Consider the following 27,648-nt stretch of genomic DNA (forward strand, 5'->3'; position numbering starts at 1 on the left):
GATGAATCCCCTTCTCCTTCTCGCCATAAAAATGCTACTTTCCCTCCAGGACCCCTCGGCCTCTTGAAACTGACTTCTGTAATTATTTTCCTAACTAAAGAAAAAAATCTCAGGCTTTGGCATCATCTGACTGAGGCTCAAGTCCCAACTTCTGTGCTTACTAATTCTTTTACTTATCTTGCAGCCTCAGGGCAACCATTGACCCACCACCACCACTCCCCCACCTTGGAGCTACATTTTTTCCTTTTCTCTAAATTCGTGGCAGAGTTCATTTTGGTCCATCAAACGGATGATACTATATATGTGAGATCGTGAGACCCATCCTTTCTTTTTGGAATATAGCCGTTTGCAAAGTGCACACTCTCTTATTTGCACCTGGAAGTCATTCTGAGAGGTGGATTGTTAGAGCTGAGACATCTGGGGCTCTAGGGTATTCAGTGACTCTCCCATAACCGGCAAGGCCAGACCAGGAATCCTCTGATTCATAAACCAATGCTTTTTAAATAATGGTGCCACTGCTGCCCTCTAAGCCAGCTCTTGACTAGGCATCTCTGGCATGCTAGATACTGGGAACACAGTGGTGAGGCTTAGTCTAGTAAACTGCATGTTGTCTTGTGGCCCTAAACCCCATCTCAGCAGGCAAGTAGCACCTGTAATAGGGTTTCTTGTGATGCATTCCTGCCCGGGTCTTGTCTCCCCAGCTAGATGACAGTTCCTAGGAGACTGAGGCCAGTCTTTTCCTCTGGCACACGGTAGGAGCTAAATAAAAACCAAGTAGACATCTTGAGGAAGCATTCTGCTGCCTCCTCCCAGGCTTCTGAAGATTGTGGAGAACCCTGGGCTCACCTCTATTCTTGCAGTGTCTGTGCTGAATTGTCTTATCTGTTTACTGGTCTATTTCCTGCCCTTCCTGTTAGCTGCACAGGGTAGGGATTGATCTGATTTGATTTTTATTGCTAGTGCAAGGCAAAGGCCATGGTACTCAATATCATGTTTGTGAAAATCACCAAAGAGGCCTAAAATTGTGGGCAGAAAAACAAAAGCATTTGGATGTCAGAGGCTCTGTGGAGCAGGGGCAGGTATCCTGTTTGCTTCCTGAAAAATCTTAAATAGGTTCCTTGAGGTGCATGGGAATACACTCTGTGCCACATGCAAATTTCTTGCTGGAGAGACAAGAAGAAGAGCTTAATACCTCCAGGACTTGTTTATTCAGGATCAGGCTTCGGTTTGCCCACATCTGGACTTCATTAGTCCCCCACCCCCATCTCCCTTTATCTGCAACAACTCTGCCAAGAAAACAAGGCTCCCCAACATTGCCTCCTCATTAAAGGCTGGTCGATTTTCAACTCTGCAAAAAGTGAAGTTGTGCTGGCCCAGCAGTGTGTTAGTGGGAGACCCAGTCCCCTGGTTTACAATCCACTACATCTGTGCAATTACCAGGACCACCAACAGAGAGAGGCCACATGAATCCTTCAACTGTGTTGTCCCCTGATCAGATGGCTATGAGTTCTTCTGAGACCTTCTCCCTGGGGGATGCTGGGAGGGACATCTATTTGGGATTTAACAAACACAGTCATTGAGATTGTACTGTCTGGGATGTGTTCCCTTTCCTGCCACCCGCACTCACTCCCATCCCTGGGAAGAGGTGACACTGGCAGTGATTCTTAGTTATGTACAGCTTTTAGGGGTTCATGACTTTTGGGAAAATGTGTCTAATACCAAGATGACAATAGTCTCTATTTCAATTGATAATGCTCATGAGGCTGGAAAATATGTTGTGTGAGTCAGTATGTGTTGGGGAAAGGGGTAGACCATCAGATTGATGGACCAAAAACTAGTTTACCTTATCATAAATCCTCTCAACAGCTATGCAAGGTAGGTATTATATTTATTTCATTTTATAAATGAGAGAGGACACTGGAGCTTGAAAAAGCAAAGAGATTAGTCCAGGATTACTCTGCTTAGAGAAAGAGGGACCAGGAATCAAAACTCAGGTCTGTCCTGCTTTGAAGTCCATGCGTTTTGATGGACAGTTATTGAAGACCCATGCTGTGCAGAGTGCTCATTATTTAGTTAGCTGTAAAGCTTTTTGTTCCTAGGTGGGGAGGGTTCAATGTATGGAAGAAGACAAATCATACACAATACTGGCAGACGACCACCAGAGATGGACAGTGTGGTGCGATCTGTGATTTGTACAGAAGGTGATCCTGTGGTGAACAGTTCCCTCCTAACAAGAGGATATAAAATATACAGATATTGTCCTTGGAGCTTAGGGTCCAAAGGAGATGCAAGGCAAGACTAAACAAGACAAGATGCACTATTAGACCTTCAAGGAGAGGAAAGAATTGGTCAGCAAATAAAGACAGGAGGAGGAAATGCACAGCAGGGGGTCATAGGGAGGGAGAGTTTCAGACCGTCGAAACTTCTTTCCTTTGGGCTTGAGAAACAAGCTGAGAAAAAATGATTCTCCTTGCAAGATCCTTCATCCCCACATGGTGTCACGTGAGAATACAGTGCTGTTGGGAGTTCAGAGGAAGAATGCTTAAGGCTGTTTTCATCTGCAAAGGCCCGCATCAGTCATTGTTTAGTGAGAACTTGCCTCATTCAGTTATCACAGCAACCTTTATGCTCTTGATACTGGTATCAACCCCATCTTATGGATAAACAACTGGAGGCTTGAGAGCTCAATAGTCCAAGAGTCATAACTGGAAAAACCAGAACCCTACCCCAGCAGAGTACTCCAGTACCCTGGTTGGACTTGAACTCCGCTTTGAAGAAGGGGTGGCATTTTCTCCAGAGATCCTGATATTCCAGGCAGAGGGGATTGCTCCAGAGGGGATTGCCAGAGACTTGGCAGCAATAGTGCTTGCAGGAAAACTGTCGAGCAGACCTGGAAGTGCACAGTATAAGGGAACTGACAAAGTCCAGGCAAGGAAAAAAAGATGGAAGTAAGATTGTGGAAGTCTTTGAATGCTGAGGATTTTTTACTCCACTTAATTGCTAGATAATGATTAGAGTATTATTTCAAGCTATTGTGCTCGGTTTTCTAATGATTATAAGAATGAGACCAGAGCCACGAAGGTAGGGATGTGGGGTAGGCTGGAGCTAGAGAGACAGAGAGGAAGAAGGAGACATCTTTTGGAGGTCATCTTCACAGAAGGAATAATTGAAGGTATTTCAAGAAGCTGAGATCGAAGCAGAAAGCCAGGGGCACAACTTCAGGGAAGAGCCACATTTATGGGGTGGAAGCCAGATGTGGAAACTCAAGAAGAAGGAGAAATTAGTTTAGAAATAACAATAACAACAGCAAAAAGAGCAATATCAAGGAAGCTGAGCAAATTCAATGTGAAAAAAAGGAGTACAGGGTTGTGAGCAGGCAATGTCACAGAAAGAACAGCCAAGAGACTCTCACACGGACTGCAGAGCTGGTCACCCAGGAGCCTGTGGCTCTGAGTCCCTGACTTTTTGGAAAATAACAATGCTCCATGCTTCAAACTGTTTTCTTCATAAGACTTGTGTGATCAAGTCAGCCGTTGCTAATTCCAGACATAAATATTTTCTGAAGATTCTGTCTGGCCTCTCTGCTGCCCATGTTCTAGATGGTGGAGTCTTGTCATTATCTACAGAGCCCAGAAACTCCTCCGATGGCCTTGGACAAATCTATGTCCTTGTTACCTTTCCCATACCATAAGGCACTGATCTCCTGCCAAGAGGCTGAAGATGACCAACTGAGAGAGGAATCAAAGATTAAATTTCTAATCGATTTCCAGTTACGGATGAGACCGTACTGCATTGCCCTAAGTAGAGCAGTCAGCTTCAGAGAAAATGTAGCCATGCTTCTGTCTCCAGGCTTAGGAGCAGAACCTTGAGACTGAGGAAGAAACTGAGATGATTCTTCATCATCAAAGGTTTGTCGAACGACTCTCTTATGGGTGGAAAGAACTTCATCCGCCTACGTAACTGAGATGTGAAAAACAGCTCGGCTCTCTGTGGTCATCAAGGCCTTAGGTGTGCAAGATCATCTATGTCTGTCTGTCTCTGGAGACTCTGCTGCCTGCCAGGGCATCTAGGAAACAGCCAGCTTGGCACAAGTAGTTAGAACCTTTTCTTTTCTTTCTTTCTTTTTTTTTTTTTTCAGTACTGAGGATTTAACCCAGGGGTGATTTAACCCAGGGGGGCTTTACCCCTGAGCTGCATCCCTGACCCTTTTTATCTTTTATTTTGAGACAGAGTCTTGTCGAGTTGCTTAGGGCCTCCTGTGATCTTCCTGCCTCAGCCTCCAGAGTCGTTGCGATTACAGGTCTGGGCCACCATGCCCTGCCATGCCTTGTTTTTGACTGGGGGTGACTCACTGGCCTCTCTGTTCTCACTTATAAAGCGTCAGTAATAATTTAGTAGTTCATAGGGTTTTGTGAGAAGCAAACACAGTAGATATAAAAGTGTTTTTGTATTAAAGCAGATTAGAATATAGGGAAGCTTGTCCCTCAAACTCAGCAAGGGAAGAAGATGAGTTCTCAGTCTTTAAAAGAGAAATTGTGGGGACACTGCAAAAACGTTACCTTTCTTGGGGTAATTTCTAAATGGAGTAGAAAGTCAAAAATAAAACAAGATGGTAGAGTGGGTTATCCTTTCTGGTTTGGTTTTCTTTCCTTCTGTTTAGTTCCCCTGAAATAGACATTCTAGATGAAATGGTCAAAATCCCGCATTATCTGCCGGATGTGGTGGCGCATACCTGTGATACCAGTGGCTTGGGAGGCTGAGGCAGGAGGATCGTGAGTTCAAAGCCAGCCTCAGTAGTGAGGCCCTAAGCAACTCAGTGAGACCCTGTCTTTAAATAAAATATTATAAAAAAGGGCTGGGGATGGGCTCAGTGATGAAGTGCCCCTAGGTTCAATCCCCACTACCAAAAAACAAACAAACAAAAAACCCAAAACATAATCATCCACTCACACTTTGTGCTTCTACCCTGGAGGGGCAACACTTCCAAACTCTTCAGGTTGGAATGCTCTCTTTCAAGGAACTCTTGGAAGTATCTTGGAAGAGATATTCCCTAGGAAGTACATGTTAGGTTTTTTGGTTGTTTTGTTTTTCTTGTCTCCAGGGGAAGGAGGGAAAAAACACACACACACAAAATTTTGGGAGGTGTTAGGTGCCAGGCAGTTGGCATATCACCTTATTGAAGATGCAGTCCTGCTAGGCAGATATTGTTAATCTTATTTTATAGATAGGGTCCCCTAAACCCAGAGAGATGGAAAGTCACTTGGCCTAAAGTAAGGGATGGGATTCAGACAGATTTTTCTTTCCCAAATCCGTGCTTCTCTCACCATCCCATGTTCTGTCCTTTCCAAAAAAAAAAAAAAAAAAAAAAAAATCGCTCCTAAGTTTCTTCAAATTTTCTTTCCAGAACAGTTGAGTATTTGTAAATATGTGGGCAGCTGAACTCTCTTTCACCAGAAGAGACAGGAAGAGCAGCTCCTCGCTCCAGGAGACAGAGTCCCCACCAACGGCAGCCGCTGGCAGGCAAGGACAGGTCCCGTTCTGTCCCCTCCTAGCTGCACTGCTGTGCTTCCCCACTTTATGAGTTTCCAACCTCTGTGCCAAGGGCTTTAACAGGCAGGTAGGGAGAAGCCCCGCTCGCCTGGCAGCCTGCCACCACCCCCAGATCTGTGGCTGGCTGTTCCTGAAAGGCCTCCACATTGAAGGCATTTTTCTCTGCAGTGAAATTTACATATCAGAGCCTTGCTGACTGAGGCAGAAATGAAGGCCCTGGGGGGTGGGGACAGAGCCTTTGGAGGGGGCAGAGGAGGGAAGAGTTCATTTTATGACCCAGGAATAAAAACATTGTGAGTAATGAATAAAGTCCGAAAGCTATAAATCTGGGACTCCCGCGTTCAGTGTGTAACGTGTCGGAGAACAATTTAAGCCCTCGCCTCTCCTGTAGGCTAGGTGTGGTGTTTGGGCTGCCTTTCACAGCCCGAATTTCATTAAATGGGCTTTTAAAGGTTAGGATTACAAGAAGCCAAGTCCGGCTGGTTCATAATGATGATTTATGGCTGTGTTGCCGACTCCCCGACCCTTCTGTACAAGGGGATAGAGAAAATACATAATTTGTTGCTCATTAACTCCAAAATCTGTCAGGGCTGCCCCAGAAGCCATGTGGTCCTGGAGTCATGTGTCTGCTAAATGGCTTCAGCCTGGCCCTGTCCTCAAACGCAATTGCTGTTCTTCCCATGGAAAATGGTTTTCATAACATTAGAAATAATAAACTTCTCTTGATGGAGACTGCTGGGGGTCTTTGCATCTGAGAAACAGAGAATACCTGGACTTTTCCTCTTAACTCCACCATTGACAAGCCTCACATCCTTCAGATCTACCCAGTGCTTAGACTAGATTTATCTTCTTCGAAGAGTTGCAGACCAAATGAAACTCAAGTGCAGAAGAACTCTAGTAATAAAAGACTGCTATCAATGTCCTTAGGAACCCAAGGTGCCAGGAAATGCGCTCCTTTTTACCTCTTTATCTCCCCAGGAGAGGAGAAAGGGTTTTAATTCACAATTTACTATTTGAAGACTGAGGCTGTGACCAGGGAAATTGTAGAATGATGGGAGTTTAGAGCTGGGGAACAGCCCTTGAATTGTCATTGATCCCTTCTCCCTGAGGTGACTGAAGTGGAAAAGTGACTCGCCTGAGATTAATCATGAGTGCATGTGAGATGTCAAGGTGCCGTCTAAACCCACGTGTCCTCTCTCAGCCTCAAGCTGGAAATCATCCTGGTGGCTGCTCAAGCAAGCCACTTAGAAACGGTTTCCTCATCTGAGCCAGCAGCTTGGTTCTGGGAACTCGGGAGCAATCCTGGGGCAGGGGTAGTGTCCGGGCTGTGGTTCTGTTTTCCTGCCTGTGCTGTTATTCATAAGCAACCTTCCTCTGCTGTGGTATTACCTTTGCCTGGTTGGGAAGCTTGTGGTGGAGGGAGGCCCGGAGAGTTGAGAATAAATGTCACTGCGGTGATGAGGGGATAAGTCATGGAATCCAGTGCCATGATCCTGCAAATGAAGAACCTGATACCCTGAATTCACTCAAGAAGTGGGGACACCACCCCTGGCCACTTGACTCCTTCAGGGTTCTTGCGTGCATATAAGACACGTGAGGATGATTTATAAATAAAGAAGAATGAGAAGGTAGGGGAACATGATTGTGGAAATCAACATCTGGAACTCGTTAGCCTGTAAGGTTACATAGGGTAAAAGTGTAAACAGGTTCAAAAGGGGGTTAGATCATGAACGGTAGGAAAGAATGCTGGACAGGGAGTCAGTGCACCTGGGTCTAATCTTTAGATGTGAGTTAATTTGGACCTCAGTTTCTTCTGAACATAATGGTCCCTTTCATTTCTGACTTGCCATGCTTCTCGGATTTTAATCTTTGCAACATGTTATCAAAGGGCCCTTGGTAATGTTCAGGGGATATTTCCAGTTTCTCAAAGAGGAGCTCTAGGACTCTTCCCTTTCATTCACTCCTTCAGTGACAGCCTGTGAGCACTTTGCAGGGTTAGATATTAGTTGTCCTGTCTCAGAGGATGGCTAGGCCAGGATGCTGGTTGGACTGGCCTCTGCCCATGTCCCCGTCATAGAGAATCACACTCAATGTGACCTGGCAAAACAAAGTCGCGCTTACAGATACCACCCATGTATCAACACAGCCTCTCTGTGCCAGCGTTTGCAGTGGCAGTTACTGTTCTCACTTCTGCACCTGCCGGTCCCTGGGACCAGCTGGTGTTTCCGTCCTACATGCTGCTTTCTTTCCACAGACTTTGGGGCCCTTGAAGACCTTGATCAGACCTCATGACTCCTTCCCCCAGTTTAAAAACCTAACGGGAGCCTTTGCAAAGGAGTGCCCGGATATGCCAGTCTATTGCTTCCCTTGTGGTCATGAGCGGCTCTCTACTGGCTGAAAGGGCAAGTGTGGCCCTGGGAGGAAGTGGGAAAGGATCTCTTGTGGTGAGCGATGAGTTGACCAGTGCTGTCCTCAGGCTGTGGTTACAACCAGGAAGTGGCCACAGCTGTGCTGTGGAGTTAAGGGGAGCAGGCTGTGTGGTGTGCATCACCAACGTCAAATAGGTCCTCGATAGACAGACCTATGCACATTCACCTTACTGAGCAGAGCTGCCCCGGTGTTGCACGGAAGACCAGGCGGTTTCAGGTAAGTAGCAGACACCATGGGACAGAGGAAGGTGTGCAAATTTAGACACACTTGCTGACCTTTGCGACCTGAGGAGACAACACAGGCTGACTCAGAGACATTCATGAGCATCAAAGGCATTATACTGAAAGTCTCTTGATTTTTAGACTGGTGTTCCTTTTGCCATACCATACTTCTGAAAAGTGAAATAAAAGCATCCCTTTCTATAACTTGGTGCATTTCCCATCCATATTATTATTAACCCATTGTTATTGTGAACCCACTGCTCTGCAAAGGTGAGAGCATTCTTTCATGGAGAAGGGCTGAGATTCAGGGAGGTTAAGTTAGTGCTAAGGACACCAGGCAGGTGGTAGAGCCTGGATTTAGCCTCAGGACCTGCCTGTGGGGTACTCACTGCAGTGTGCAGAAACCCCCACCACAGTATTATGTTGGCACTGGGGCTCAGGCCCTGAGCAGAGTCAGTGCTGTTGGTGACACTTCACTCCAAATCCCAGAGACTTCCGAATCTTCAGGTCCCCTGACATTCTGGCCACCCTGAACCATGTCCTTGATTCTTCATTTACTTCTTTTTTTCTGTAGCAGAGCCCTTCTCTCTCTCTCTCTCTCTCTCTCTCTCTCTCTCTCACTCACTCACACACACAATTTTCCTGCCTTAACCTCTCGAGTCATTGAGATTTTCTCAAATACATATTTGATTATAAATGTTTTCTTGTTACAAAGTATTATGTGACCATGTAGCACTCTATTTTTTTTAGATATTTTTTATTAGTTATTGATGGATCTTCATTTATTTATTTGTTTATATGTGGTGCTAAGAATTGAACCCAGTGCCTCACATATGCTAGGCAAGTGCTCTACCACTGAGCCACAGCCACAGCCCCATGTAGGACTTTAAAAAAAAAAAGGAAATAGTGATTATTCCTCTGGTGCATATTTGTGTTTACATACTTCTTACATAGAAAATTAGGCTTTTATAGATTATAACGGGTATGTAAATACTGAATATTCTCCTATGTCATTCAATACTCTTTACACCATCCGTTTTGAAGATAGGTCTTCACAGTGCCTTATCTGCTTCTTGTTTCCCTTTAGATCATCACAGGAGAATTCTACCGGATCTACTACCTGAAGGAGAAGTCTCGGTCAGCAGTTCAGAATCCCTACGTGGCAGCCCTCTATAAGCAAGTGGGCTGCTTCCTCTTTGGCTGTGCCATCAGCCAGTCCTTCACAGACATTGCCAAAGTGTCCATAGGACGTCTGCGCCCTCACTTCTTGAGTGTCTGCAATCCCGACTTCAGCCAGATCAACTGCTCCGAGGGCTACATTCAGAACTACAGATGCAGAGGCGATGACAGCAAGGTGCAGGAAGCCAGGTGAGGCGCCACGTCAGCATTCCTAGTGGCCACAGCGTGCACCCCTTCAATGCAGAGCAGTTCACAGAGCACCCACTGAGTACCTGTAATGCTGGGCTCTGGTTTCGATGGGTGAATAAGGACCCAGACCCTATTCTTGCAGGATTCAAGATTGAGTCACATGATTGAGACAGATATGTAAAGAAACCATTATGATACAGCATTTGCTAAGTCCATTCATTTATTCTTTCTTTTATTTATTCATGCGTGCCTGCTATGTTCCAGGCATGTGTCCAAAGCACCACCACAGATGCAAGAATGAACAAGACACAGTGCCTGCTCTCAAGGTCACAGTCTAGGGAGGGAAGACAGACAAGCGAGTATCAGGGATGTGAATATGCCCTTTCATGGCCCTTTCTTGCTCTTGCAGGAAGTCCTTCTTCTCTGGCCACGCCTCCTTCTCCATGTACACTATGCTGTATCTGGTGGTAAGTACCTACCCTCTGATTAGCACCGAGTCCAGTCCTGGCTTGAATCCCTCAGAATCATTAGGGACAGACTTCACTGTGAAGTCCTGGAAAGAGAGGTTTGCTAGGAAAGTTAGGTTTTATTCTGGGCTTGGCCACTGCCTGAGCAGAAGTTATTTATTTTCCAGGCTTCTTCCACTTTTCACACAAAAATAGCATCTGCCGTCTTTCTTGGTAAGGATTGTGAATCCATTTTGAAATTATAAAGCGATGAAGACACTCATATGCTTTCATGGTACAAGCCCGGCTTTCTGGAAATTCATTAACTCATTTGATCCTTAGAAAATAACCTTATGTTATAAATAATATTCTCTCTGTTGTGGGAAAAGATGACTAAGTCAGGCTCAGAGAATCCACCAAAATTTGCATAAACACCAGAACAGCTGCTCAAATCCAAGCCTTGTGATCCAGCTCCTCCCAATATTCCCTATATCAGTTCTCCATCCTCCTTAAAGATCATCATCATCATCATCTGACCACAGAGAGTGGTTTTGAGTTTTACAAGCATCGTTGAGGACACCTGGCCTCCTCACAACACTGTCAAGTACAGAATCCTTATCCCTATTTCTTGAATCCAGAGATGAAGGTCCAGAGAGACCAAGGAGCACATTTGAGATTCTTCAGCCAGGGGTGGAGCCATGGTTTGAATTCACAAGCTGCCCTTGCCCTGGCTACGTCTGCCCTGATTTCCTGGGATGCCTGGGCGGTACAGGAGGAGCACCCTCCTCTCCCCCAGCTGCCTGACAGCAGGCTGTTTGTTTTTCTTTGTCAGTTAAGTTTGGTTTTTCTCTGCCTTTCCTCTCCCCTCAATGAGGTCTGTGTGCCAGGGCACTTCCTGCTTCCAGCTGCCTTGGTGGAGTTCAGAGCCAGAAGGTGTTGAGAAGTCAGAGCGCTCGGAAGAGCATTAGCTGTTTGGAAAAAGATCGTTTTAATTTCAACTTATTTAAAAAGCATAATTAGGAATTGGAAAAACACAACAGAGAGATTGTCTCATTCTCTTTTGCTTCCCCCTGTGATCCCCACTCCTTTCCAAGCCTGGAAGCCCTGGATTTCAGGTACCTAGGATACAGAGCTTAAAGGTAGCCCCAACCTGTGAAAACATTACCCTTGGATCTTTTATTCATGAATAGCACTTCCTTCCTTTCTTTTTTGTTTGTTGGTTTGTTTTTGTTTTGCCTTTAGAAAGGATAATTTAGCAAAGATATTTATGTTCCTGCTGCATGTGTATATTTTACCCAGAGCTGGAAGCAATTTTACAAATGTAATTTCAGTGTTTTGTAAAAGTGCTTAGAAGAGTTGGGTATGGGTTCATTTTTTTTTTTTTAAATGTTCCTTCATTTTATTCCAAGAGAAAAACCTTGGATCATTTTGAAGCCAACACGGGGCAGGATGTCCTTTACAGCTGCCCCAAAGGTGAAGATGCTGTTTTGGGGGAGCCTATTTTGGGGGCTCCCATCACCCGGGACTGTAACTAGCTTATATGGTAGCATGCTGTCAGGAGTCTGATGAGATGTGTTTTGATTTTCCTTTTTCTGGAAACAAAGAAACCCAAATCTAAGAAGTAACAAAATTCTGCAGCCAGTAAGAGACAGAAAAGCTACCTGAAGTTTAGTCTTGAAATGACTCCACATTGTGGTCTGTTCTTTCCATTATGTTGTGCTACAAAAACCCAAACCAAACACAGACAAATCTCATCAGGATAAGCTTGGGGAAGATAACCTCTTGATCCTAACTCCAGTTTCCACTGAAGGAGACTTGCCTTTCTACACAACTGCTTTAATGGTTGAGACGTCCCTACCCTCTCCACCAGGCCCATGTACCCCACTCCACCATCACCCCTTTACCAGCTGAGGTTATGGCAAAGAGACTCTGTATAAATCATGAGCGAGGAGTGATTTTCTGTCTTCTTCTTTCACCTCTTCCTCTTTTCTTCCCCTTCCCCTTCCCCTTCTACTTTTCTTTCTTCTCCTTTTTTATTCTTTTCTTTTCTGTATTGGGGATTGAACCCAGAGGCACTCTACCACTGAGCTCCATCCTCAGCCCATTTTATTTTTTATTTTGAGAAAGGTTCTCCCTAAGTTGCTGAGGCTGGTCTCTGTAACCTACTATAGAACCAGGAACCAGAAGTGGGGGATTAGCTTAGAGACTCCGTGTACTCATCTATCAAGTGGAGATTGTCCTGTCTGTTCCACAGCGTTCTTGCCACTTTTCCTACCTGGACTTTCACTTTCCTCATCTGTCAAATGAAAGAGTGGGATTACATGATGTCTACACATCTCATCTCAACATCTCTGTGGTTCTACTAGAAAGAATTTTTTTTTTTTTTTTTTTGTCTGTGTGTAGTGCTAGGGCTTGAACCCAGGGCCTTGTGCATGTAAGGCAAGCACTCTATCAACTGTGTTCACTTGCAAGAGTTTTGAAATGCTCTCTGTGTTAAAAAGAAGATGGGAAGCTCTCAGGGACAAACACCTACACTGCATACAGTTTGAAGACAGCAGGAGATGAGAAACACTAGCCGGCCCCACTCCTGCAGCTGCCATCTATGGCCTCCCTGGCTTTGAAGGGCACTCCATATTAGGTTTTGATTTGCAAAATGGGTAGCTTGGAAAAACCATGCCCCAAACACCAAATTATATCTGGGAAGCTTAAGGATGAGGTTAAGGTTTGTTAGATATTAATGCGAATTCGAACATGAAAAATCCCACAGCATCTATAAGCATAAACTTTGCTTCCTACCTCTGAGCCTTGGCCTGCACCCCAGGGGACCACATCTGGATTGGTTCTGCACCTCTATGTTTAGGGGTTGAGGATGACTCGGCTGTCTGGATAAACTACAGGGCAAATCCCAAATCGTGTAGCACACCTGGTGTCTCCTCTTGTGCCAGGTGTTCTGCTACCTTCTGGGGTTACTGAGATGAATCAGACCCGGGCCCTGCCCTCAAGGAACTCACCTATTCATTGAACATTCATGATTTGTCAAGTGTTTAGTGAGTGACTATTATACACCAAGCACCATGATAGGAGTGGGGAGATGGAGATTAGTAAGGAGCAGTCAGCCCTTGGAGAGTTCAGACTGGAGGCGTAGGTAGACAATAGCAGTCTGATGCATTGTGCAGAAGGGGCAAGGGGATGTGTACTTTATCATGGGAATTGTGGCATCCATGCTAACCTGGAACAGCAGGTGGCACAAGCCAAGGAAAGCTTCTGGTAGGGTTGGTCCCATGAAGACAGGAGACATTAGAAGAACTTCCTGTGTGCAGGTGAAAGGAGGATAGTGATTTGGGGGATTGGCTTTGATGGCTGGAAGGACACAGGGAGTGGAAGGCACACTTGAGAGTTGATCACCAGCCTTTGGGATTTTCTGTCCCAGCTCCTTCTTTTGTAGCAAATTTGTGCCGAGGCCTTTCCCCAGCTGCTATGTTTCTCCCTCTAAGTCTGTCCCTTACCCCTTGCCTTTCTTAGGTCACTTTTTCAGAGAACTTTACCTGACCACACTGTTTAAAGTGACAGCCCCATCCTCCTTTGTAGCCTTATTTTTTACCTCTCAGTGTCTAACCAGCTACCTATTATATATTCATTTGCTTGTTTGTCTCAACTAAATTGTAAGTTCTACTAGGGAGAACATTCTTTGTCTTTTTTTTTTTTTTTAATTATTTTTTAGTTGGACACAATATCTTTTATTTTACATTTATGTGGTGCTGAGGATTGAACCCAGTGCCTCGTGCATGCTAGGCGAGTGCTCTACCACTGAGCCACCACCGCAGCCCCATTTTTTGTCTTTTGAGTCACTATTACATCCCACTCCCCAAAGCAGTTAAGTACGCAATGAACATTACATGAAGGAATGAGTGAATCCCAGGCCGTCTGATGCTCAGAGGCTGTACTCCTTTCCTTCCAATCAGAATTTTCTTTTGCCCCCTCATCACTGACCGATAGACCACAAAGGGCCGATGTGGTGTGGGGAAGACCTTTTCTTTGCCACTACAGAACACTTGACCCATTGGATTTTCTGTGCTACCCCATGAGAACTATTGATGTGTCAGAGGGTTTGTTGGGTACCAAGGAGACAGGGAAGGGGCTGTCCTCTGCCAGGCATGTTCTCTAGCCTGTGGTTGTTAGTCATTGAGGTTTTGTTCAATATGTTTGGAATCCCAGAGCATGGGATCTGGTGTGCCCATGAGATGTACCCACACATACTGGGAGTGTCTGTTGAAATCCTTTGCAGGAACAAGATTGTTGTTTCCAAGGAAAATAAACCACTGTATCAGATGTTTTTCCTCCCTAACTCATCCATCCCTCCACCCCTCCACTCCTTTATCCCTTCATCCATCTATTCATCCATCTATTCACCCATCCATCCATCCATCTGTTTCTGAGCATTTATTCTATGTCAGACCCTGTGTGAGTACCTGGGAACACAGAAAATGTTCATAATTTGGTGCAAAGTCATAAAAGTAAATAGTTGCAGAATAGTTGGAGAACTTCTCTGATTCTGGATGGGAGGGGATGGAGCATGAGGTAATGCTATCACCTCTGCTGGGAGCTGGTCTACATCAGTTCACAAGACCCCACCTTTGATTAAGACCAGAGCAGGGTCTTCTACTCTCAGAGAAGTTCTATGCTTGTGTTTCAGCCATGGAAGTTCATAAAGTGTGTGACATGTGAATTAGAGGAACCTGAGTTTTAAATGTCCCTGAAGGTTGTCCTTTAGGCTAGGACAGCTGCATCGTCCCCTCAAATGGCTTCTTTTCTCCAAAGATCGAAGAGACTAGTACAAAAGATCAAGACTTTGGGTGTAAGCAGTAATTTCCTTAAGGAGACCAGGTAGTTCTGTACTTAGATCATGGACTCATTTACTTTCCAAGTAAATCATGGTTCTCTTTAGCCTTGATTTCTTCATTTGTGAAATGGGCACATTGATGTCCACTTAAAAAGAGATTGTTGTGGGCTGGGGATGTGGCTCAAGTGGTAGAGTGCTTACCTGGCATGTGTGAGGCACTGGGTTCGATCCTCAACACCACATAAAAATAAAATAAAGATATTATGTCCACCTAAAACTTAAAAATTAATATTAAAAAAAAGAGAGAGAGATTGTTGTGACAGTTGCAGGAATTGTACTTTGAAAAATAAAATAAAGATATTATGTCCACCTAAAACTAAAAAATTAATATTAAAAAAAAAGAAAGAGATTGTTGTGACAGTTGCAGGAATTGTACTTTGAAACATCTAGAGCACTGCTCAGCAAACTGGTCATTTTCTTTCCTTCTCCTGACAATGACTGAAGACAAGATTTGATTAGCTTTAAAAGGAGGAGAAAAAGTCACCTAAAAATTCTTCTTTGGTCCTCAATGCAGATATAAATAACTTTACAGAGAGAAATGCTAGTTCTCCATCACGTGAGTGAGTCACTAAGCTCATGAATCACAGCCAGATGGGAACCATCAAGGAGACTGAAGAAAGGAGAAAGTATCTTACTATAGGAGTTGGAGATCTGGATAGGCTTCCAGGAAGAGGAGAGGCAGGGACATAGGAAGGACAAAAGCCTCCTTTTCACTCTTAGCCCAACTGTCCCTAGAGCAATGGAAATGAAGTGAGAGGACAGTAGACACCTGTTTCACCAGTATGCAAATCATGTCATGAAACACAAATGACTTAGCAAGAATGAGAGTGTGACTCACACACACACACACACACACACACACACCTGACCCGGCTGGTTCAAACCAGAGGAGCGGGCAGGAATTCAGTGTAAGGAGGTTTTGTTGGAATTCTGCAGGACTCCAGTTTTGAAGCTGGGACCAGGAAAGAGAAGGAAGAGCTCCATTTTATGGGGTGATCTCTGTATTGCAAGGGCTTTTCACCTGTGGTTCTCATCACATCCACAGTTCTTTAGCAAATGGAAACAGAATCTTGGTACATGAAAAGGACTTTAAGATTGTATATAGACTTATACATACATGTGTGTATACATATACATACATACACATACGTGCACTTTAAAATTTTTTTTTTAGTTGTAGATGGATACAATACCTTTATTTTATGGGTTTATTATGTGGTGCCAGGGATCAAACCCAGTGCCACACACATGCTAGGCAAGAGCATTACCACTGAGTCACAACCCCGCCCCACATATGTGCATTTTTGTGAGAACTTATTTCATTCAGTCTGTGTCTTTCAGAGTTTTGAATATAACAGATGCTTGCAGCATTAAAAAAAATTAAAAAAAAATCTTACGAGCTGGAGATATAGCTCAGTCGGTAGGGTGCTTGCCTTGCATGCACAAGTCCCTGGGTTCAATGATCAACACCATAAAAAAAAAAAATCTTATGTGATATGTGAGAAAATAGATGACCAGTCAGGGACATTCAGCTGCTATGTAGTAGAGGAGAGGCTCCACCCTCGTTGTTCTGATTGCAAATCTAACCCTGGCTCCCAGCAATGTCCAGGAACCGATTCTGCCTGCTGATGCTGCATCATGGCCCTGGGGTCTTCCTCCACAGAGATGGGGATGAGAACACAGGACAATCCATAGGCTGCAGACTGTGGGAGGTCCTCCGATGATTTAGGCTTTCTGGTTTAATCCAGCTCTGCTCATCCTTTTCCTAACCAACCTTTGTGGGCTGCATGACTCTGCTGAAACCCCTGCAGGCATTCTGATTCTGATTCTGGGAATCAAAATCTTGCTGTCTCCTGGCATCCTATGGTCAGCAGGGTTGACTTCCTCTCTTGAATAAAATGTACCTGCCCCTTTGCACTGGAAATGGATGGAACCTCCAGTTTTTTTTTGTTGTTGTTGTTGTTCCAGGTCCAGAATGTATTCAGCCATCCTCATGAGGCCCAAACTTCTGGCCTGGAGTGACTTGTGTATGAACCTGCAAAATTCCACCCAGTCAGCTCTGAGATTACTGAGAGATACAGGGAGTTGCTGAATACAACTCAAAGTGATCAACCTCAAAGCCTGCTGCCCCTAGCTTAGATCTCAAATCAGATGACTCCACTGGGTGGAGGGCTATTGCACAATCTCCCTCAGTGGTTTACTTGCTTTGGTGAAATCGCCACAGTCATTGAGTACATCTCATTTATCAAGGCATAGGCAACTAGATTTCTTAAGAATGTCTTGTGTGCCTGTCCTCTGCCCACCAGGCTCCTTTCTGTGTTATATCCTTTGATTCTGAGAGGGAAATGTGGTCCATCCTGCTTTATAGATGAGACTGAGGTGCACAGAGGTCAATGACCATGCACTCGAAATGTGCAGAGTGGCATGGACTCAGAGCTGTATCCCCCCCAAAATGCACTTGACAGTTGCACTGTCTCCCCGAAAGCCCCAGCTGTGGACCCCAAGACCAGTCCTGCTCCCAAGATCTCGGGAGCAGCTGCATCTCTGTCACTAGAATGACGGCTTCCTTCAGGAATTTTCTCCTCATGGCGCCTCCTCTTGCTCATTCATAAGCACTCTTCCTCTCTTCTGGGAGCTATTCTGAGGCCTGCCCTCTCCTCCATCCTCAAGTTCCTCTCGTGCATGAATTTTCTTTTAATGCGCTGCAGCCTGAAGTCTTTGAGTCAGTGGCAGGGGAGATGTGGGCCTTGTCCGGTTGGGAAACCCACCCTTCCTCTGCCCCACCCTGGATTCCAAGGCCTGAGACCTGAAGTCCATGCAGCTAGCGAGGGGAAGGGTGGAGAATTTCCAACAAGTCTTTTCGTAAGACCTGCAGCTTTGTTCAGTGTGGGAAATAGAAATATCTTGGGGCTACTTTAAGAAAAGTGTTTGAAGGACAAAGTTGTCCTATGTGTTGAGTGGCATGTTGTGCTGTCCTCTGTCTGCCTTAGCAGTCAATGCATCCACAGCCTTTGTGATAGCAGCTGTGACACTTTTACGGGGGTGGGGGTGGCGGTGGGTGGGGGGAAGCTAAGGCTCACTGAGGGTCTTCTGATTAAGACCCACTGCCCAGGACGGCTGGACCAGGACCAGACCACAGTGGGCTTTTCCTTCTTCCCTGAACTTGCTGTTATTCTGAAGACTTTTTTGCTAAGCAGGAGCTGGACCAACAGCATTCCATCCCTACTCCCAGAAGGAAAGGATCCTTTGGTCCATGATGGCACAGTCTGCTGGAGGTCCTCTCAGCAGAAAGGAGGGAGTGGCCCTGTGGACTGTCGCTTTAGATTCACTGTATTGAGCCAGCCCTGCCTAGGGCCCTTAAAAGCATTCAAATTATTATTATTTTTTTCATGGTATTGGGTGCCTTGCTCAAAACCATATGTTTTTCACCATTGCCTACGGTAATATTTTCTGTGATCCAGTAGGTAGGTGTTCTGTAAAAATAGTGACTTAAAGCCATATAAGTCTTCTTTTTTTTCCCCCTGTAGGGCTTCCCAGAGCCTTTAGAAATCTCATAAGCATTATAAGTGACAGAAATAAGGATGTAGTATAAAGAACATTTGCCAGTTTCTTTTTTTAAATAGTCCTTTTGTATTCCATACAAAGTGGGGAATATGGGTCTTCTGAATAAAGACCAGGTTCTTTAGTTTGACATCCAAGGTCCTTTGAGAACTGACCCTTTCTTGTCTCTGTGGCCTTATTCCTTTTCATGGAGGAATTCCTTATCCTCTTTTCTGAGGTGCTGAATGACTTGAAGTTCCTGGGGACATGGATGGCAGAGCTCAGCCATCCCTCTCTGTGGAATCCATACCCTCACCACTGCTCCCTTAACCCCCAGCAAACGCGCCTGTTCATCTTTAAGGTTCAAGTTCTTCCTTCCCCTTAAGTCATGGACTGGACCCTGTTCCCCCAGCTTCCTTCATGGGTCCTACAAAACACATTAGTACACTTTTTTTGCATCCCCTAACTAGGCCTGGCCAGGCAGGAATTTTAACTTCTTGTTTCTGTACATTTTTTCACCTGTCACGGAACCTGGCTGACACTTTTGATCTCAATCTCTTCTGGCTATAGGTACAGGTTTTGTCTTTAAGGATTATTTTCAGCATAAGTTTTTCTATTCTTTCCCCCTAATTTTTCTATGATGTCCATGGGAATCTACTTGAATTTACGTATGAACTACTGAATTTGTAACAGGATGATTTTATTGCTTCTTTTAGATTTTTAATTACATATGAGAAGACCACTGATCTTTATCACTGGTTTAGTGGCTAATGACATCAGTACAGTCTCTTATGTTTTTCATTCATTACTCTTAGATTTTTCCAAAATTCCACTTACATAATTTCAAAATGGTTATGAAGCTGCCTGCTGTTTTCCGTGCCTGTCTTTTTTGGAAATAGTTTTCCAAGTCTTTGAGGGTTGAGTCCTAGATGCTATTCCTGCAGCCAAGAGTGACTGAGCCCTTCCACTCTTCTGGCTCCTCAGAACTGGCTGCTTCTTGCTTCTTCCTGACCCCAAGAGGAAGGGCAGAGCCCCCCTTTGCCACTGACACGGGTCTGCCGGAGGCCAGCAGCCCCTCCCTCTGCGCTTCCCCTCTCCCCTGGCCTCTCCCAGGGCTTTGATTTGTAGTCGGAAGTTCCCCTTGTCCCTTTGCCGCTTCCCCCCCTCATTTCCCAAGTTCCCACAGGAACCTGGGAAGTAGGTTGTGCCCAGAGGTTAGAACGGAAACTGCAGCCAGATAACTCTGAGGGGACAATACCCAGTTGACGTCATTTCAACTTCTTTCCTTCAGCCAGAGGTGTTTTTAGTTTTTTTTTTTTTTCTTTTCCATTTTTCTTCAGGTTACTCTTCTACTTCCCCCCCATCCAGTGTCCCTCAGTCTCTTCTTGAAAGTTCTCTGGCATTGTCTGGCTAGTTTATGTGTTTCCTTCTATGCTAATTCAAAATCCATAGCTCCTAGTGGTGACTTAGAAACTTGTCCTTGGGTAGAGTGCTTTGCTTTGAAGCAGAAGCATCCCTCTATCATGACCACTTCCTCTATCACTATTGTATTTCCACGACCTTAACCTTAGGGGTGGGGAGAGGCGGGGAGTGTAGGGATTGTCCATCCTATCTCCAAGGAAATGCACAAATGGATTAAGTGGGTTGTTATCAGTTGTAAAATAAAGTCTTTACTGACCCTTTACTGGTCTTAGTCTCAGTCAAGAAGACGTTAAAAGGAAACAGACCAGACGTGCCAAGCATAATGTGAAATTCATTTGTGTGTATTATCTTTCTCAGCTTTCCCTAGTTTATCTCTATTTTTCTTATTTTTTTTGTTGTTCTTGTAGAACTAAGGCTTGGCATTTAAATAACTGGCTCGAGGTCGTGTCCACATTGAATGCTCCATCCATAACCTACCGCCCCAAGTCTGGGGAGTTCCATTTAGCAGGAACACAGTGTGATTGGAGTTGGTGTCACAGGACCTGCAAACAGGAGTCACTCAGTGTCTGCTCGTTTTGTCTCCTCTCTCCAGCTATACTTGCAGGCCCGCTTCACCTGGAGAGGTGCCCGCCTGCTTCGACCCCTCCTGCAGTTCACCTTGATCATGATGGCCTTCTACACGGGACTGTCCCGGGTATCCGACCATAAGCACCATCCTTCTGATGTCCTGGCAGGATTTGCTCAAGGAGCCCTGGTGGCCTGCTGCATAGTAAGTAGCCTCTTGGCCTCAGCACGCAAGCGGAGGCCTTTGCTTGTTAAATGTTTCCAGCTCAGTGACCAAAGCCAGAGAGCCCTTATTCCTGTTCTCTTAGTATCTGAAGAACCACCTCCTCCCCAGAACCCCATTGCTAAGTGCAAATCATTCTTGCTTCCTTCCAGCCTGTGAGTTTTGATCCGACAGGATCTGTAAATCCTCTTCTCCATAAACACAGAAGGTGTGAGTTCATAGAATGTTGCAACTGGAAGAGACCTTAGGTATTGTCCCATTTACTCGCTTTATGTATGAGGACATTTAGACCAGAAACTTGCCAAGGTCACATGTCACATGAGTTAACAGAGTTGAAGTCTCCTGACTCACAGAGTACTCACGTGCTGCTTTGGTGGATGGTTACTCTTCAGTTGAACTCTGCTTTTTGGAAAATGCCTACTGTTTCCACTGTGACCCTTGAGGCCCTCACTCTGGCTGCAGCAAAGGAGGTTTGCTGAAGCTAAGTCCTTCCCGGGCCAAAGGGCTCTCTGCACATTGAGTCAGAGTTCCCTAGAGACTATACTTGGGAAGGGCCACATGCGGATTTGCCCCAAATGGTTGGGCTACCCCTTGCATACATTTCATCCTGACTTGCAGAGAGGGTGGGATAAAGGCATTCCACCCCTCTGAGCTCCATGGGATGTCTCTGTTTTTTCTGCCCCGCTGCAAGGTTCAAGGGGCTTATTCAAGAAACATGGCTGAGCACCTGCTCTGACATTGTGATTTCCTGGGTCCTCTTCAGAGAAGCTGCCCCCAGTCCAGCAGGAGACTCTGAGCACTATAAAGGCTTAAAGATGTTTAAGCAGCACCCATGACATAGGCTGAGTTGTTGTTAGTATTGTCCCTGCTCATTCACAGACAGGATTATGAACAATAGAGAGATCCAGAGCTTCTCTCCCTGTTCCTGGCTTCTAAGCCTGGCTGCAGGCCTGCATCTCTCTGCAATCACCCTCTCCTTCTCTGTAATAGCGTTTGTCACTCTGTTGCGATGTTAATGTGTCTCCCTTCAGACAGGCAGGGACGGTATGTAACATAAATGTTGGTCTCTCTGTCTTCCCGAGGCCTCTCAGGGCTCCTAGCTTCAGAAGTCAATGTGTACTTAAAAAGCAAAAAGCTCGAATCAATGAGTTGACTTAGCCCTTCTTGAGATCACTGTAGGGAATAGTCTCCTGAAGGCAGAGGGATGAATAAAGGCTGAGCCCTTGCCCTTAACGAAATCCCATTCTGGCCACATGCACAGCCAAGTCAAGTACGAGAGCTACAGTACCACGTGGGACTGTGGTGGACACATGGGCAGGATGCTCCGGCAGGTGAGCGACAGTCTGAGGCAGTGTGGGCAAGAGGAGAGAGGACGATCAGGTGCTCAGAGTGGACACCACCACAAAAGTAGGATCGGAACCACTAGGCAGCCTTGACATGGCCTCCTGCCTAAGAGGCTGGCTGTCAAGATGGCAGTCTTCACTACTTTCTGTTTCCTTTCTTTTCTCTTTTTTTAAGTGAAGAGCATAAGGGAGAAAGATTGGGAAACAAACTATTAATGAGAGCAGCTGTCACCGTCCAGCTTGTCCTCTGGTGCCTAGCCCTTTAATGTGAAATGACAGTGGGGGATGGGTGTTTGCACTGGAGGGTAACCCTGTGCTGCCTGTGCCCTCTGAGCTTTGCTCCCAGCAGGAGCACAGATCCCCGGGGGCCTGCTGCTGTGTTTCCTTCTTGGTGGCGCCACTGCCCTAATTGGAGCCTCCTGCACCCCCAATTAAAAAAATTAAAAGGTGTGGGGATTGCTCCGGGCCTTCACTGTCCTTTATACTCTAGAGCACTGGCCGGGAGCAATTAGACAGTGTTTGGAGGACCCAGGCTTATTTTCAATAAGGAAATGAGGGTCTGACTCTCATCCTGTTTGACTCTTGCTGTCTGTGGGATGGCATAGGAATGTGGTCCCCGCATTGGGAAAGCACCTTCTGTTTGCTGGCACCTTTGTAGACATTCTACCATCATGTCTCCTTTTAGCCAAGTGGGACCATTTCACAGATGAGGTAACTCAAGCTCAAGAGTCATGACTTCAGTCATCCAAGGTCAAAGAGCTGGTAGGCAGCTGCTCCCAGGATTGGAACGGGCTCACAGCCAGGCCTTCTGCACTTGGCACTTGGCAAGGAGGGCAGGCCACCCAAGCTGGAGACCAGCGGAGGTAACCCGAGGCAGAAGATGCATTGACAGCCGCTTAAAGAGTGCCGTTTAAGTGTGTCAAAGGGTCCTTCCCCGGGGCTAATCCAGCCACCACTTTGAGTTTGAGAGCCTGTTTTGCCATATACAGATAGTTTGGAAAGGGGTGATAAATCTTTTTCCATCTTCTGCCCCTTTAGCTATGAATACACAAGGGCAGGGACTCAATCTTATTATTTTTCTCCAAATTCCTAACACAACCAGATGCACAGTAGGATACTCGGTTACCTTTGGCTTGGAATCACAGCACGGAGTGGTCCGTTTCATTTAAGTTATCCAAGAGGCCAGGGCGAGGAAGGGCCTCACAGTTGTGGCTCCTGAGCATAGGAGTGTGGGAAGCTCTGCTGGGAGAGAGAGGCAGTGTGTCCTTAGCCTCTGAAAGCTACCAGGGCTCCGTTTTCCTGGTTATGATCACAAAAAAGACAGGATCAAGGGCCGGCCCTGAACTGAGCCAGGGTGGTGGTCCAGGAGGAGGTATGGGGACCATGAGGCCGTCTGGTGAGGACACCAGGCGTCCTGGAGGGAGAACAGTGAGGAGGAGGAAGGCGTCTGCCTTACAGGTGTTGCTGCTTTACCAGCCTCCTCCCTAGTTGTGCAACGTGGCTCTCACGTTCTCGGCAGGAGTGTCTGGCCTCTGCTCTCCTTGTGCGGTGTAGCAGAACTCCACCCAAGAACCAGAGCTGGCGTTCCAGTGAGTTCCACAAGAAGCCCAGTATGCTTCTTACCCATGAGCATGGCTCTGTTGAGTGGTTCTTTTTTTTTTTGTAGGGGGGCTGGAGTACCAGGGATTGAACTCAGGGGCACTCAACCACTGAGCCACATCCCCAGCCCTATTTTGTATTTTATTTATAGACAGGGTCTCATTGAATTGCTTAGCACCCCAGCCTCCCAGGTTGCTGGGATTACAGGTATGAGCCAGGGTATTGAGTAGTTCTTGAAACACAGAGACATCCCCTGAGGTTAGGCAGTACAGAGTGGTAGAAATGCCGTGGTGCAGGGGATCAACACGCTCAGAATCCATTCCCCATCTACCCAGATAAACCTCCTGAGCCAGGCCTCTGTGGGCCTCCGGTTCCCTTAACAGAGATGTGACATGTGTTGACATTTATCGAAAGCTTACCACTAGGTAAGCGCTTCACCCGGATCTTCAGTCCCCCAAAATCCTATATCGAAGATCGTCCTTGTCTTCACTTGAGATGAGACACAGGAATCCAAAGGGATTAGTCCAACAGAGAGGAGGCAGAGAAGCCACAGTGGACTCGCGACAGAGTGAGACAGGGCCAGGGCTGCCCAACCCCAGCTTCCAGGGCCTCACCTCCACGTTCCCCCACCTGCCCCTCCAGGTGAGCCAGACTTCACCCTCCCCGACATGCTGAGCTCTTAGCTTGGAGAGTTGGCTACCTTTGATGGAGCACAGCTCCAGTTCCAATTCATTTCTGGTGAAACCTTCTACCTTTGTTTTTTATGGCTGCTGTCCTGTAACAAATCACTACAAATTTGGTGGCTGAAAACAACACAGATTTGTTTTCTAACCATTCTGGAAGTGTCAAGAGGGAGATGGGTTGTGCTGGGAGGGCTGTGTTGGGAGGGCTGCGTCCCACCCGGATCCCTCAGGTAGAGTCCATTCCTCCTGCCTTTCAAAGCTCTCTGGAGCTGCCTGCATTCCTTGGCTCTTGGCCCCTTTCTTCATTATCAAAGCCGGAAGCATGGAATCTTCTGGTCTTTCTCACACTTTCTGGCCTCCACTTTATTGTTGTACCTTCTGTGACTCTGAACCTTCTGCCCCCCTCTCCTAAAGACTGTGTGATTTACATTAATAACCAGGATCATTACCATTTTAATACCCTTGACTTAATCTCATCTGCAAAGTCTGTTTTGTCATATAAGGTACCATCAGTACATGTTCTTTCTCTTTCTTTCTTTCTTTCTTTCTTTCTTTCTTTCTTTCTTTCTTTCTTTCTTTCTTTCTTTCTGCTGGGGATTAAACCCAGGGCCTTGTGCATGCAAGGGAAGCACTCCACCAACTGAGCTATAGCCCTATCCCAGTACATGTTCTTGAGAGCAGGATATGGACATCTTTGAGGGGCCCTTGTTCAGCTCACCATACTTTCCCCAATACCTGGAGACAGAACTGTCTACCTTTCTTCTGTTGCTCCCACAGCCCACAGTAATTTCTTCTCGCCATGGTTTTTGACCTGTTCTGTCAATTTCCTGCTCATATCCTGATTCCCCCAACAAGACTGTGGGTGTCTTAATAGCAGAATCTATGCTTAACCTGGTTATGGCTTCTCAGTGCCTACTATGGTGCCTGGCATGCAGTAAGTTCTTGAGTAAATTGTGAATGATGAATTGGCATGTGGCCTCAGGCAAGACACTTCCCTTCAGTCTGATTTCCTCATCTGTGAATTGAAGTTGGAAGCCCTGCTACTCCGTGACCTTTTGGCACTGAGGTCTTATGACGCGGCTCTTTGTGTAACTGAGCTGGACTTGGTTTCTCAGGTGAAACTGTCTTCCTGCAAACCCTGTACTGGGGGATTATGACTTGCCCTTAAGCCCCCAGTGGCGTGCAGTGCATTAACCTGGAATACTGGGTTAGCCAAGCACTTTAATCCAAGTGTGTTGGGGATAGTTTTGTCACAGTAAGCAGACTTGTCTAGACAAAAAATCACATGCCAAATGGGGATGGGTCATCCCCTACAGAACTGCTCACTAGTTGAATGCTTCCCAGAAAGGGAACACAGTAGAACTTGATACAGATCAAAAATCTTCAGTGTGGTGGTTTAACCCCAGGCACAGGCCCTTAGGGCCAGGCAGGCCTGCACAGCTCCACAGATGTGGACAGAGGTGCACAAGACTAGGGCAGAAGGTCACAACCCAGACACACCCAGATGTTCCCAGACACACAGACATCCATTCTCTCTAGCCAGAACTCTGAACCACAGGCACACAGACACAAACTCAGGCACACGCTGACCCTCACAGCCCTCCTCCCACCTACACACCCTCAAAGTCACCCCTAGCAAAGATGCAGACTCCACAGCTGGGCTCACCCAGGGACTCAGATGAAGGGACCGACATCAGTTCATTTCCTGTCCAGTGCTAACTTGCATGTCTGCTCACCTCCTCACTGACCCTCGAACAGATGGCAAATGCAGGGCCCTGGGAGGGGTCAGGGGAGGGCCAGGCCGCCATTGCTGTGGGTTCAGCAGAGGAAGCAGCTGCTCCTGAGTTTCATAAACACAGGGCAGTCTTTCCTGGCTTTCCTCTTCCCAGGGTGTGGCCCGCCAGGATGTAGGGAAGGGAGAGGGCATTCTTTGTCTCCGCCCTGCCCTAGTGCACTGACCTTAGGAAGAGAGACCAGCTAGAGTGCTGGTGGAAGAAGAGTTCAGAGATGGCGACCTTGGAGAGGAAACACGTGAGGAGAGGGCCACACCTGGCCCAGCACACAGGCGGGGTTGGAGCCAGATTCTGGTAGCTCAAGCCCATTCCAGCCAGCTACAACAGCCATTCCTAGCAAACTTGGTCTGTGCTGGAGTTTGTAAGGTGACTTCCTCCTCTCTCGGGAGATTCCCATCTGCTCCCTTTGGGTGTATTCCATGTCCGGGTGCAGGGGAATGGTTGAAATGGCCTCCCAAATCTCTTATGGCCTTGCCAAAGCCTAGCTCTTTGTCAGTGGTTCCTGAGGCTGACCTTGCCACCACAGAGCCCCTGCTCAGGCAGGTGTAAACATGGATGATGTGGGATGTGGTGGAGAGAAGGGAGCAAAGACAGGCATTAACTTTGGCCCCAGGCAATGATAACAGTGTGGTTCCAGTCCCCTACTGTTTGCAAAGTACTTCTCAAGTCTCCTTTCACTTTGCCCTGCTGAGGTGAGTGGGGTGTGTGACCCTGTACTGACTCAGAAGGGGGAGCCGCATTCCTGCCACTTGCCAGTTGGCCCTCTTGGCCAGGTCATTTCACTTCCCAGCTGCCTTTTCCTACTCAACGAGGGGGTTTATTGTATTTACATGATTTTTAGATTGAGGATTCAATGCCAATGAGATGCATTACATCGGGCACACACAACATGCTTAGTGGATGGGCATTATGTGGTACATGCTGTGCTTTGTCTTAGGCATTCAGAGCTAAAAGGAGTTGGTCCTTCAAGAACTCACAGTGCAATATATGTTTCCAAGACTTGATCCTCGTCCATAATAAGAAATACATTGTACATCATAACCCCACAGAGGCATCCAAACACAAAATAAGGCTTACCACTTAATGTTCCTAGACACACAGACATCCCTTCTTAGTTTTTTCCATTTAACTCTTAAAAATGCAGATGGTGACCACCCAGTAACTTACTGAGGGCTTGAGACCAATCTGATTGGAACAAACACGGACATTTGTTATGACATACAGAAGATCAGCCAGGGAACTGTATGTAGAAAGAATAGCATAAGACATAGGAAATGGATAGAAAGAATGCCTCATTTCTTGGCTCAGACGTGCAAACCATTGGAGCTTGCAGGATAAAAAGGAGAGGCAAGCTCAGTGAATAATAGCCCCCTTCTCCCTTTTAGCTTCTAAATTGGAGGATTTCTGGGGATGGTGGCCCTTGTCTTTGTCCATTCTCTGTCATCTCTGGGTGCCACATTCCTGAGCACCAGCTCTTTGCTGAAACTAGCACCCCATTGCAGGGCCACCAGCCCTCAGGGTCCTCCTTACTGGGTGCCCTCCTTTGTGCTAGCCGAGGAGAACTTT

General features: G+C 46.3%; 1 protein-coding gene across 1 annotated transcript in view; it reads left to right on the forward strand.

Moving 5' to 3' along the window:
• Positions 1–27,648, forward strand: part of PLPP3 (phospholipid phosphatase 3) — an 80,320-nt gene that overhangs the window by 44,361 nt on the left and 8,311 nt on the right. The window contains exons 3-5 of the mRNA XM_081308920.1: positions 9,289–9,569; positions 9,979–10,036; positions 20,470–20,646. Coding sequence (XP_081165046.1) covers positions 9,289–9,569; positions 9,979–10,036; positions 20,470–20,646 — 516 coding nt within the window. The remainder of the gene's footprint in view (positions 1–9,288; positions 9,570–9,978; positions 10,037–20,469; positions 20,647–27,648) is intronic.

Source organism: Spermophilus citellus, assembly GCF_964194105.1.
Source record: "Spermophilus citellus genome assembly, chromosome: 9".
Lineage (NCBI taxonomy): Eukaryota > Metazoa > Chordata > Mammalia > Rodentia > Sciuridae > Spermophilus > Spermophilus citellus.